Source organism: Macaca nemestrina, chromosome X (assembly GCF_043159975.1).
Source record: "Macaca nemestrina isolate mMacNem1 chromosome X, mMacNem.hap1, whole genome shotgun sequence".
Classification (NCBI taxonomy): Eukaryota; Metazoa; Chordata; class Mammalia; order Primates; family Cercopithecidae; genus Macaca; species Macaca nemestrina.
In genome coordinates, this window is record NC_092145.1 from 35,115,845 (window position 1) to 35,130,253 (window position 14,409).

Below are 14,409 nucleotides of genomic sequence, written 5' to 3' on the forward strand. Positions count from 1 at the left end.
TTTTTTAAATTAGGGCTGAGATATGGAATGTTGTTTAAAAAAATGCCATTACCGGCTGGGCGTGGTGGCTCATGCCTGTAATCTCAGCACTTTGGGGGGCCGAGGCGGGTGGATCACCTGAGGATGAGAGTTCTAGACCAGCCTGACCAATGTGGTGAAACCCTGTTTCTACTAAAAATACAAAAATTAGCTAGGTGTGGTGGCATGCGCCTGTAGTCCCAGCTGCTTGGGAGGCTGAGACAGGAGAATTGCTTGAACCTGGGAGATGGAGGTTGCAGTGAGCCAAGATCACACCACTGCACTCCAGCCTGGGTGACAGAGTGAGACTCTGTCTCAAAAAAAAAAAAAAAAAAAAAAAAATCATAAGTCAATCATCTCACTAACTTTATTTAAAATGCTAAGTATATTTAAGTTATTTGTCAAGCAAAGAACTGGGTTCTTAGAAAATTTCTCATTAACAGCGCTTTTGATGTTGAAAATCCCATGGTTTATTCTGTTTCAGAGCATCTTGTGTCAATTTTTTTTTTTTTTTTTTTTTTTATGACGGAGTCTCATTCTGTCACCCAGGCTGGAGTGCAGTGGCACGATCTCAGCTCACTGCAATCTCCGCCTCCCGGTTTCAAGCAAGTCTCCTGCCTCAGCCTCCGGAGTAGCTGGGATTACAAGCGTGCGCCACCAAGCCCAACTAATTTTTGTATTATTAGTACAGACGGGGTTGGCCAGGCTGGTCTCGATCTCCTGACCTCAGGTGATCCACCCGTCTCGGCCTCCCAAAGTGTTGGGATTATAGGCGTGAACCACTGCACCTGGCCAAAAATGAATTTTAAAAGACAGATCGGTGGCTCACACCTGTAATCCCAGCACTGTGGAAAGCCGAGGCAGGTGGAACACCTGAGGTCAGGAGTTCGAGACCAGCCTGGCCAACATGGCGAAACCCCGTCTCTACTAAAAACAAAAAAAATTAACCGGACATAGTGGCGCATGCCTGTAATCCTAGCCACCCGAGAGGCTGAGGCAGGAGAATCACTTGAAACCGGGAGACGGAGGCTGCAGTGAACCGAGATCCCGCCATTGCACTCCAGCCTGGGCAAAAAGAGCAAAGAAACTCGGTCTCAAAAAAAAAAAAAAAGAAAAAGAAAAAGACACATCACATCAAATATTTTGTGGAAAGAGAGCTCTGCACTCCTAATTAGAAGACCTGAGGGCCAGGTGTAGTGGCTCACGCCTGTAATCCCAGCACTTTGGGAGGCCGAGGCGGGTGGATCACCTGAGGTCAGGAATTCAAGACCAGCCTGGCCAACCCTGTCTCTACTAATAATACAAAAATTAGCCGGGCGTGGTGGCGGGCTCCTGTAATCCCAGCTACTAAGGAGGCTGAGGTAGAAGAATCGCTTGAACCCGGGAGGCAGAGGTTGCACTGAGCCAAGATCGCGCCATTGCACTCCAACCCGGGCAACAAGAGCGAAACTCCGTCTCAAAAAAAAAAAGAGAGAGACCTGGATTCCAGTCACACCTCTGCCATTAACTTGCTGTGTGGCCTTTTGAAATTTCCTTATCCTTTTTAGGCCTGGTTCCTCAGCTGTAGTTCTACTATTCATTAATTCCACTAATATTTACTGACCACTGCGTGCTGGCACTGTGGTTAAGTACTAGAAATACTGGGGTGAATACTAACAGCCAGTACTTTTTAGTAAACGCTTACTCTAGGCCTGAAATTTTGCTAACGGAGTCATATGCACTATCTCATCTAATTTTCTATGAAATAGGCACTACTGTGATATTTTCTGTACTTTACAAATGAGGGAACTGAGGCACAGCGAGGTGAAGTAACTTTCCCAGAATATCAAAAGGTGTGGTGAAGACAGGATTGGATTCCAGGCAGTGGGGCTTCAGATCTCATTCCAGTAATCATAAGAAACCCTTGATGCCATAATTGCACGACTATTTCAGTGGCCTGCGTTTTGGTCTCAGCCCAGGAGTACTAGGGGAGTGGGCAATATGAGGGTTCAACGACGCAGGGGTACATCAGAGAAACCATCAAGAGGTCTGATAACAAGCGACACTGGGAGCAAGAATCTCTCGCTCTCGCAATTTCCATGCCAGGAAGGTGAAGTAGGAGGTGTCAGCGAGTCGTACGCACGGCCTCCTCTCTGGGCGTCCCGTTGGGTAAAGGGGAGCGTACGGGTCACGTAGGCCTAAAGCACGTCTCTGAACTCGGTAGGGGGCGGGGAGAAAGGGCACGCAGTGTGCGCGCCGGCCCTTCCGACGCCTGAGCGGGCGGGCAAACGGACGGCTCCGCCCAGCCGCGGGCTCCTTTGCCCCGCCTTCGCGGCGCCCGTTTCCTGGCCCTCCCCACCTTAAGCGAGACCAACGAGAGGACACCGCCTGCGGCTAGAACATCCCGGCCAGGAGCGCAACCGAGTGGCGCGCCAACGTGAGAGGAAACCCGTGCGCGGCTGCGCTTTCCTGCCCCTAAGCTGTTCTAGACGCGGGTGAGTGGCGGGGCCTTGACCCCCACCCCGAGCGCACCCTGACTCCCCTCCGTCTCTTGGGGGAGGCCTGGGCCCCAGCCCTCTCCCAGCATGCTCCACGCGGGATGCTTGGGCAGGTGCAGCGGGAGGCTTGTCAGCACAGGAGACCGAGAGCCTTCTTCCTGGGGGCGCTCTCTTGGTCCTTCAGAGGGATCTCTAGGTTACCATGTCCTCCCTCTCACTTTTCTTCCCTATTTCGTCTTCCTTTTCCGTACTTCACCTCAACTACCTTCACCCAAAAAGGTTCCTCTAAAAACCATTGGGGTAGTTTCAGTTTCATTTGTGCTCGTGTGCAGTTTTAAATTTATTTCTGCACAAAGTATCCTATCATATGCATCCCTACTGTTACATTTTTTGCCTCTCTGATGGGGAAAAAAATCTCCTTAGAATAATTTTTGCAAATTATTGTGTTTAAAATGTGTAGACTTACTGAGTTTTGATCCCTATTTTTACAGCCAGGAGTAGGATCGCCATCAGGAAGAATTCTGACACATATAACATAATTGAGCAAAGAAACTGTGTGAATTATGTATTGGCCAGAAATAATGAAAACTGCGTGACATGAAATACAAAAATCCTATATAAATTAATTTTAGGGTGCACCTGACAAATTTTTTGTTTGTTTGTTTGTTTTGAGACAGAGTCTCGCTCTTGTCGCCCAGGCTGGAGTGCTGTGGCGCGATCTTGGCTTACTGCAACCTCCATCTCCCGGGTTCAAGTGATTCAGCCTCCTGAGTAGCTGGGATTACAGTCATATGTCACCATGCCCGGCTAATTTTTGTATTTTTAGTAGAGACAGGGTCTCACCATGTTAGCCAGGCTGGTCTTGAACTCCTGACCTCAGGTGATCCACCCGCCTCGGCCTCCCAAAGTGTTGGGATTACAGGCGTGAGCCACCGTGCACAGCCGACAATTCTAACATTATGCAGCACTTGTTTTCTGTCACTTCTCTTCTTACAACTGTGTTTATTGACCAAGTTCTGTGAGTGACAGAGGAAAGCCTTCCTGCCTCTTGCGCCACCCACCACTCAGAAATTACATCTGCCAAACTATTCCACACCTTGTCTTTCTGATAAAGTCAAAATTCCATTTCCTCTAGAAGAAAACCATAGGAGTGGTTTCCTTGTAACAATATGGTGCTGTTGGGTGCAAAACATCAGTTATGGTCAACAGATCCCACTTTTTTTCCATTTGTATGAAAACAAGGATATTCAGTAACCCATTTATCAAACTCTAATGTGGTAGAAGCACTATGGCAATTATTCTGTAATGGAAAAAAACATTAAACTGATTCGAGAAATGTGGTTTCTAATCCACTTCTACCACTGTCTGACTGTGTGACTGAATCAGTTACTTAACCTCTGTGGACTTCCATTTTCTCTCTGTAAAATGAGAGAAGTGACTGACATTGGGTAGCTTTCTAAGGCTCCTTTCAACCATAAAAGAAAACGGGGAAATCTAAGTAGCTCAATAGATCGCTTTTTTCTGAAGATGGAGGGAAGATTGGAAAATTCAGCCTTTACTAGAATAAATGGTTAACATACAATTTTTTTGAACAAGTGTATTTAATATCAGCTTTTAATTTCTTTTATTTATTTATTTTTTCTGAGACAGAGTCTCACTCTGATGCCCTGGCTAGAGTGCCATGATGAGATCACAGCTCACTGCAGCCTCCACCTCCCAAGTTCAAGAGATTCTTGTGCCTCAGCTTCCTGAGTAACTGGGATTACAGGCACCCACCACCACGTCTGGCTAATTTTTTTGTATTTTGGGTAGAGAGAGGGTTTCACCATGTTGCCCAGGCTGGTCTCGAACTCCTGAGCTCAAGGGATCCACCCACCTCAGCCTCCCAAAGTGCTGAGATAACAGCCATGAGCCACTGCACCCAGCTCTTAATTTCTAATTGAAATAAAAGTGTAAAGTTTTCCGTTTTTACTTCCCCAAAGAAGAAGAAAATTCGTTTTGAGGAAATAAAAATGTTTATTAATAGGCCCCAGATATGTCTATCAATATTCCTTTTTCATCCAAAAAATGCGACTTTTTATTACAGGCTTCTATTACATCAATAGTTGGGATACTGTATTGGAAACCATTTAGTTTTAGGAACAAAAGGGTAAATATTAACATATATGATGTTATTCTCAAGAAACTTAGTTTAGATTTACTCAAAACACTTAAGGACAGCAGCCATCGGTTAAAGAAAGCACTATGTTGAGAACAGAAATGTCAGCACAATACCACTGGTGATTTGCCATTTATAGGTGGTTTTATCTATTCAATCCAAGGTTTTGGTGTAAAAATCCATTATATTTTTAGAGGTATTTAAATAATGCAAGCTTGTGATGTGAAATTCTTTAAAGAGAACGGTGGATGGATAACCTCTGTAACACTGGTTTCAAGGGTTTATTAAATCCCCATAGATGAAGTGCAAAACAAATTCTCCATAGAGGAGTTGTTGCAAAGTTCCAGTTTATACCAAACAGTAATCAGACTCCATTGGAAGCTAAAGATTTTGAGAGTCTTTTGTACTATATGCAACTAACTTGATTTCAAGCTTGGGAACCTTTAAAAAAAAATTAAGAGCAAAACGTAAGTATATAAGGAATACCAAATCAAATTTATAGACTAATCCTTTTCTATTAAGTATTTTAAGAGTCTTTTTCTTCTTTATAGGAAAAATGCTTTCTGAAAGCAGCTCCTTTTTGAAGGGTGTGATGCTTGGAAGCATTTTCTGTGCTTTGATCACTATGCTAGGACATATTAGGATTGGTCATGGAAATAGAATGCACCACCATGAGCATCATCACCTACAAGCTCCTAACAAAGAAGATATCTTGAAAATTTCAGAGGATGAGCGCATGGAGCTCAGTAAGAGCTTTCGAGTATACTGTATTATCCTTGTAAAACCCAAAGATGTGAGTCTTTGGGCTGCAGTAAAGGAGACTTGGACCAAACACTGTGACAAAGCAGAGTTCTTCAGTTCTGAAAATGTTAAAGTGTTTGAGTCAATTAATATGGACACAAATGACATGTGGTTAATGATGAGAAAAGCTTACAAATATGCCTTTGATAAGTATAGAGACCAATACAACTGGTTCTTCCTTGCACGCCCCACTACGTTTGCTATCATTGAAAACCTAAAGTATTTTTTGTTAAAAAAGGATCCATCACAGCCTTTCTATCTGGGCCACACTATAAAATCTGGAGACCTTGAATATGTGGGTATGGAAGGAGGAATTGTCTTAAGTATAGAATCAATGAAAAGACTTAACAGCCTTCTCAATATCCCTGAAAAGTGTCCTGAACAGGGTGGGATGATTTGGAAGATATCTGAAGATAAACAGCTAGCAGTTTGCCTGAAATATGCTGGAGTGTTTGCAGAAAATGCAGAAGATGCTGATGGAAAAGATGTATTTAATACCAAATCTGTTGGGCTTTCTATTAAAGAGGCAATGACTTACCACCCCAACCAGGTAGTAGAAGGCTGTTGTTCAGATATGGCTGTTACTTTTAATGGACTGACTCCAAATCAGATGCATGTGATGATGTATGGGGTATACCGTCTTAGGGCATTTGGGCATATTTTCAATGATGCATTGGTTTTCTTACCTCCAAATGGTTCTGATAATGACTGAGAAGTGGTAAAAAAGCATAATACGATCATTGTATAAGACATGTGTTGTCATTATTTGTAGTAGTAACTACATATCCAATACAGCTGTATGTTTCTTTTTCTTTTCTAATTTGGTGGCACTGGTATAACCACACATTAAAGTTAGTAGTACATTTTTAAATGAGGGTGGTATTTTTCTTTAAAGCACATGAACATTGTAAATGTGTTGGAAAGAAGTGTTTTAAGAATAATAATTTTGCAAATAAAGTATATATTAATATTATATTTATGTGATAAATTCTAAATTTTGAACATTAGAAATCTGTGGCACATATTTTTGCTGATTGGTTAAAAAAATTTTAACAGGTCTTTAGCATTCTAAGATATGCAAATGATATCTCTAGTTGTGAATTTGTGATTAAAGTAAAACTTTTAGCTGTGTGTTCCCTTTACTTCTAATACTAATTTATGTTCTAAGCCTCCCCAAGTGCCAATGGATTTGCCTTCTCAAAATATACAACTAAGCAACTGAAGAAAATTAAAGTGAAAGTTGAAAAATATCCCTAAGAAAAAAAAACTGAAAATTACTTACAAAATTGAGTAATTTTCCTGGAAGCTAATTTAGTGTCATTCCTCAGAGCATACGCAATTTCAGTGTAACTGTCTGTACTTCAGCATGCAGATACTGACATTGGATTGGTGCCTATGAAGAGTGTCATGTCATTTAATTGTGTTGTTTCTCAGTTAATCAAGCTCCCAGCTGCAATTTGGATAAAGATGTGCTCTTGCTGGGTCAGTGAGTTCTGTGGAAATTTGAAGGACTTGTTTTGGCCATCTGGCAATTTCACTTACCTGAGTTGAATCTGTTCTGTATTTTCTTTTGTTTTGTTTTTTTGACACAGAGTCTTGCTCTGTCGCCCAGACTGGAGTGCAATGGCACAATCTCGGCTCATTGCAACCTCTGCCTCCTGGTTTCAAGCAGTTCTCCTACCTTAGCCTTCCAAGTAGCTGGGATTACAGGTGCCCACCACCACGCCCGGCTAATTTTTTGTATTTTTAGTAGAGATGGGATTTCGCCATGTTGGCCAGGCTGGTCTCAAACTCCTGACCTCAGGTGATCTACCCACCTTGGCCTCCCAAAGTTCTGAGATTACAGGCATAAGCCTCTGTGCCCATCCTGTTCTGGATTTTGTTTCCTTGTTCAAGTTTAGGGATTTTTCCCATATTCACGGCTGTACCATATCTGTTTTCAGTGTGGAGGTCCTAACCTATCTACTTTGCGTTATCATACCTTTTCCCAAATTTCAATGGCTACTCAGAAACTTAATCTAGTGGTAGATGCAATAGCTCCTGTACTGATAAATGTGTGAAATGCTTAGAGCTGACTTGTTCTATAATCCGGCCAGCACATGCTGTAAGTCACCATAGAGTGTTAGAGCATGACATTTTAGAGATCAATATTTCCTGTAACGGGCCTCATGATGGTAATGGTCTCCCACAGCTTTAGCAAACCAGAAAGAAAATTTCCTTAAGAAGGCCTTGGGCTTGAAGTTATTGATCCTCAGGGTAGTGTGTAAAACTTTGCTTTATTTCTGATTTTTCTTATTAAGGGTTTTGGTTAAGATGAAGTATTATTAGTTTTGAAGAATAACAAAACCCCTTTATGAAGCCCCCTAATATGTGGTCTCAGATGCAGTTACTACAATCAAATCATGTTCAGTGTGAGTATAGTAATAAACAGTATCTCTCAGAGTGTGACACAGCTTATGTGTCACCTTGCCCCCAACACCAGTATATTTAAAATTTTTCTATTGCATTTATCATCTTCACTTACATTAGTATATCAGAGTATCATAATAAACATGTCAGAATGCATTACATTATTTGTTTTGCTAATGAGTACTAAGATAACATTGCCTTTTAAACTAAATTGATGCTCTTGATTGTATCTTTATACATGAGTGGTTTTTTTGTTTGTTTGTTTGTTTGGGTTTTTGAGACGGAGTTTTGCTCTTGTTGCCCAGGTTGGAGTGCAATGGTGCAATCTCGGCTTACTGCAACCTCTGCCTCCCAGGTTCAAGCTATTCCCCTGCCTCAGCCTCATGAGTAGCTGGGATTACAGGCATGTGCCACCACGCCCAGCTAATTTTGTATTTTTAGTAGAGATGGGGTTTCTCCATGTTGATCAGGCTGGTATCGAACTCCTGACCTCAGGTGATCCACACATCTCAGCCTCCCAAAGTGCTGGGATTACAGGCATGAGCCGCTGCGCCCAGCCAATACAGAAGTTTTTTTTAATGAAATGTTAGGTGTCTCAAATAATATGCTGTCTCTCTGAACTTACTTGCAGCCAGTCTTGTAGATAAAATCTGAATCAATAACAGAAAATAGTACTACTGAGGTTGTGGTTACAGATTTGATCACCATATACGTCTGTTAGCTTTACATAGAAAAATAATATATTCAGTAACCAAAAACAATAACCCTAACCCCACTCATGATGAGGAGAGAGTTGGAAAGAATAGAGGTCTGATGGAAATTGATCGGGATTGTGAATATACTCTACATATGGCTAGTGGCTGTCATATTGGACAGCACAGGTCTAAGCAATTCTAAGTGTAAGATCCCACTCCTGACTGAGATGTGAATAAGAGAAAACGTTAAGTTTCCTCTAAAAGTTGTATTAGTTTGTCTGGTTGTCTCAAATGCAATGGAAACCACAGCATGACTTTTAGCAGGCCCCAGACCATTGCCTTATGTGAGTTAAATCACTGGATCTTCCTTTTCAAAAGTAAAACATTGGATCTGGAGCAAAATATAGATTTAGACCCCTTGGCCGTTTTCTGGGGGCGGTGGGCTGGTGGGGGAGTAAGCTAAAAGGTTGCTTGTGTATCAAATCTGATTCATAATGCTCAGATTTTTCTATGATGCATTTAAACAAACTCAGTTATTGGATGTTCTTAAAGCAGGGCACACCTGTAATAGAAAAGTTGCTGAAAATAGAGTCTGTTGATGATGTACCACTAATTTCCCTTTCATTTGTTAAGAATATTGTGTTCTGGCTGGGCATGGTGGCTCACGCCTGTAATCCCAGCACTTTGGGAAGCTGAGGCTGGTGGATCACCTGAGGTCAGAAATTCGAGACCAGCCTGGCCAACATGGTGAAACCCTGTCTCTACTAAAAATAGAAAAATTAGCTGGGCATGGTGGCGGGCACCTATAATCCCAGCTACTCAGGAGGCTGAGGCAGAAGAATTGCTTGAACTTGGGAGGTGGAGGTTGCAGTGAGCCAAAATCATGCCATTGCACTGCAGCCTGGGGGACAAGAGCAAGACTCCATCTCAAAAAAAAAAAAAAATGTATATATATTGTGTTCCTTTTGGTATGGGCTGACTTTGATGCACTCAGTACTTGCCTGAGTGGTTATGTGAGAAGCATATGTTTATAGAAGTTAGCTTTCTTTTGGCATACAAGACATTCAGCCATGTTTATCAACTCCCCCGCCAAAAAATATTGCCCCAAATTTTAAAAATAACTATACTTGACAGTTTTTACAAGTTTGAAAAAAATTACAAAAAATTACTCAATAATTCTAATATCCCCAAAAATAAAATACTATAAAGCATTTAAAGGGTAATGGGAAATGACTTGTTTGGAAAGTATAAAATGATGAAATGGTGTATCTCTACAGTCTCTACCATAATAAAAAAAAAATCCAGCTTTACTAGTGTGGCATCCATACACTATAGTTTTGTGTATATTGGGTGTCTATGAGGTCAACAGTAGGCAGTAGGCCTGGTACTTTGTGGAAAGCAAAAGGAACCCAAACTCATAATTCATCATAGTCAAATAATCATTTCACATAAGCTTTGCATGAGCAGTAAGACAAACTGTAATTTAGTAATGTAGTATTAGAATATAGTGGTCAGCCCTGGATTTGATAGTTTTTTATTTGTTTTTTTGCCCAGGCTGGAGCGCAGGCACGGTCTTGGCTCACTGCAACCTTGCAACCTCTGCCTCCTGGGTTCAAGCATTTCTCCTGCCTCAGCCTCCCAAATAGCTGAGATTACAGGCATGCGACACCACACTCGGCTAATTTTTGTATTTTTAGTAGAGATGGGGGTTCACCATGTTGGCCAGGCTGGTCTCAAACTCCTGACCTCAAGTAATCCACCCGCCTTGGCCTCCCAAAATGCTGGGATTACAGGCATGAGCCACTGCGCCCTGCCTGATAAATGCTATTTCTTCTAACCCACATAGTTCCCATTTCTTTAGGTTTCTACTGATTACATGCAAGAATAGCCACATTAGTTATGCCATTGCTTTGGAAATTTGGCAAAAACCCTAGCAGAAAGAGCAGGACTTAAAAATAAGACTCAGGTTTTAGAGAGATAAATAGGAGGGATAACTGCCTTTAAAGAGTGACAGACTTCCATTAGAAGAAAAAAAAATGCTTTGATCTAGTGAGTGAATGATAGAGACATCCACCTAGTTTCCCAAAGTGTTGAATTAATAGAAATATTCCAATAGTCAAAATACCACCCCTGTACCATCTGAGGGGAAGAGGGAAAAACTTCCTGGCTTATTGGAAGACTGAATGCTGGCACTGATCATCTTTTTCATACTTAACCACTTTAAAGCACTTGCCTGTAGCACGAAGCTTCGGGGAATACTGCCTATTCTTCAACTCATCGCCGTACAACAGATAAAACATGAGCCATATATAAACATGAAATATAATTTCACATTTTCTTTTTTCTTTTTTTTTGAGACAGAGTCTGTGTCACCCTGGCTGGAGTGCAGTGGAGCGATCTCGGCTCACTGCAAGCTCCGCCTCCCAGGTTCACGCCATTCTCCTGCCTCAGCCTCCTGAGTAGCTGGGACTACAGGCACCCGCCACTACGCCCGCCTAATTTTTTTTTCTATTTTTAATAGAGATGGGGTTCCACCATGTTAGGGATGGTCTCGAACTCCTGACCTCGTGATCCGCCTGCCTTGGCCTCCCAAAGTGCTGGGATTACAGGCGTGAGCCACCGCGCCCAGCCTTTAATTTCACATTTTCTAATAGTTACATTTAAAAAGTAAAGACACAGGTGAAACTACTTTTAGTAATATATTTTATTTAACCCAAATATATCCAAAATATTATCATTTCAACATGTAACCAACAGGAAAGAATAGTTTACATTATTTATAAAGTCTTTGAAATCCAGGGTGTATTTTACAGTTAAGCACATCTTAATTCAGACTAGTCACATTTCAAGTATTCAGTAGCCACATATGGATGGGCAGTGGCTACCATATTAGATAGCATAGGTCTAAGCAAGTCCAGAAGTATGAGACCCCAAGAGCTAAATGTGAATGGGCGAAAACTTAAAGTTTCTTCTAAAAGTTTATTAATTTTTTTGATTTTCTTTAATGCAATGCAAACTGCAGCCTGACTTACAGCAAGCCCCAGGCCATCTCCTTGCATGAGTTCAATCACTGGATTTTTCTTCTCAAAATTAAATCATTGGATCTGGAGCAATATATAGATTAGGCCCCTCAATGTTTTTTCCCTTAAATTATAACTGAACCCAAACTCTTCCTGTCATTAATTTTAATATCTTTTTCTTTTTTTTTTTTTTAAGACGGAGTCTTGCTCTGTTGCCCAGGCTGGAGTGCAGTGGCACAATCTCAGCTCACTGCAACCTCCGCCTCCTGGGTTCAAGTGAATCTCCTCCCTCAGCCTCCCACATAGCTGGGATTACAAGCACACGCCACCACACCCGGCTATTTTTTTTTTTTTTTTTTTTTTGTATTTTTAGTAGAGACAGGGTTTCACCCTGTTGACCAGGGTGTTCTCGATCTTCTGACCTCGTGATCCACCTGCCTTGGCCTCCCAAAGTGCTGGGATTACAGGTGCATGCCACCATGCCCAGCTAATTTTTTTTTTTTTTTGCGACAGAGTCTCGCTCTGTTGCCCAGGCTGGAGTGCAGTGGCATGATCTCAGCTCACTGCAAGCTCCGCCTCCCAGGCTCATGCCACTCTCCTGCCTCAGTCTCCTGAGTAGCTGGAACTACAGGTGCCCACCACCATGCACAGCTAATTTTTTATATTTTTAGTAGAGATGGGGTTTCACCATGTTGGTCAGGCTGGTATTGAACTCCTGACCTCATGATCCACCCACCTTGGCCTCCCAAAGTACTGGGATTACAGGCGTGAACCACCGCACCCGGCCTTTCCCAGATATCTTCAGAGCAACTGCTAGTCCTGCTTTTACACATTACACTCTACATTCTCATTGCCCCACTTAACTAACCCTCCCTCATGTCCTTTTCTAAAGATGTAGAAAAGACTTTGAAATAGCATAACATTTAAATGGTCACAAATCACCTGGCTTGAAAGTGACTAATAATAGGAAAAGCAGACCTCAGGACTGAGTTCAATTTCAAGATTCTCCTACTCTACTTTGCTATTTAAGAGGGAAACAGAAAAACATTACTCCAGCCGCACAAATATGATACTGTGCAAGCATCCCACTCTTACCTCATTCAAATCCTACCCATATTTTCCCATTGTGGAACACAGCCTTGCCAACTTATACCTCTCTCCAGTAACCCATAAAGATGGTGATTTGAATTTGGGCCAAGATTTAACATTTTATGAAATACAAGGGGAGTTTTCTGCAAAACACAGGATTTACAGACAAGCAGACTTAGGTTCAAATTCCAGCTCTGCCATTTATTACCTCAGAGAGGTCATACAACTTCAGAAAAGTTGTATGACCTCTCTGAGCCTTAGTTTCCTCATTTGTAAAATGAGATTAAAATCTACCTCATGGATTCATTTCTAAGATTAAGCAAGATATATAAGTAGAGCTTGTGCACATGGTAGGTACTTGGGGAATGTTATTTCTCCTTCCCTCTTACTCATCTGGACAGCTTTAGCATTCTGAATAGTTAAATATGTATCAATCTTTTGTATTAAATATCTTGATGGTAAAATATTAAAATATTGATGTGAATAACAGCTGGTATTGAATATTCAAATTAGGGGAACTCTTTCATTGTTTTAAGATAACATCTGTACATTTAATCTGTGCCATGCAATAAAACAGCTTTTCCTGAAACAGCCTTTTAAAAACTATTTTTAAGAAATTCATAAGTTACTTTTAAGAATATTAGCTTAGAACATCTTCCCCTTTCACAACAAATTAGACATTAGAGCCAAAATTGCCCAAATTGTTATGGTTTCTATCTCCCTACACTTTAATCAAGATATCTGTCTTTATATCAGCAAAAACCACTGCTTAAGTGAGATTCCTGCATCCCAATAACTGTATCTGGGCATTTGGTACTTGAGAGGATTGGGTTTGACAACACCCAGAAGCTAATGAGGCCATGTGCCTTCTCTCAGACCTTTGCATTCAGGAGCAAGAAAGCAGAAACACTTTGTGGACTCCTTTTCAGACACTTTACAAAATGTAAAATTTTAACCTTGTGAAACACAAAATAAATGCAGGATAAATGTCCGAACATTTTAGCCCCTACTATTTTTGAAACTGAATAAAGCCATGCTAGTGAAAAATATTTTCCCGTCAGTGCTTTTTGGAAGCTATTTAGTAGATATTAATTTGATGGGTTAGAAATTGCTATTATCCCATTAAATGAAGCTGTTTCTACTTTATATTCAAATATATTTCAACTTGAACTTGCTTAAATCTAAAATGCTTACACAAGCAAACTGTAGAAATAATTTAGTCACGCAAAAGAAAACTTTTTCTTAATCCTGGATAAGTCAACTCTCTAAGAAAGCTGTCCAGGGCCTACAGAGCAAAAAGGACTTTCCTTCCAGCCTCCTCACCATGTCCAATCTAGTCCAGATGTGAAGAGTCAATTTTGGTTTTAAACAAAATTTGCATGCAGCAGCATTAGAACTAATGAAAACAGTATCCAGACTAAGATGTGCATACAAAATCTTTCAGATCTTGAGAAACTAAAAATGTGTTAAAATATCAGTAGGCAGGAACAGACATCTCAAGCTCCACTGATAGGGAAGCAAAACTGGAACTATATGCTGCTTTTACAAGGGTCTCAAATTTAAGCTCACTCAAGGACTTAATATTAATAGACAGTGTCAAACTAACATGCAGTTTCATCATTAAATCATCTTATTGGTTTACAAGTTTCCAAGCCTCAGGGCTTCATTATGCATCAGCATAGGACAACCCCAGAATTTGGGGACAAAGACAACATCGCTTTTTGAAAGAGGTGGTAAGAGTA

At 41.2% G+C, this 14,409-nt stretch overlaps 1 protein-coding gene across 1 annotated transcript; it reads left to right on the plus strand.

The window, feature by feature from the left end:
* The first annotated feature begins 2,334 nt into the window (after positions 1-2,334).
* Positions 2,335-6,427, plus strand: LOC105468418 (C1GALT1 specific chaperone 1). Its single transcript, XM_011718564.2, has 2 exons — positions 2,335-2,492; positions 5,205-6,427. Exon 2 carries the CDS (start codon positions 5,210-5,212, stop codon positions 6,164-6,166), a length of 957 nt encoding a protein of 318 aa, XP_011716866.1. The 5' UTR covers positions 2,335-2,492; positions 5,205-5,209; the 3' UTR covers positions 6,167-6,427.
* Positions 6,428-14,409: the final 7,982 nt, after the last annotated feature.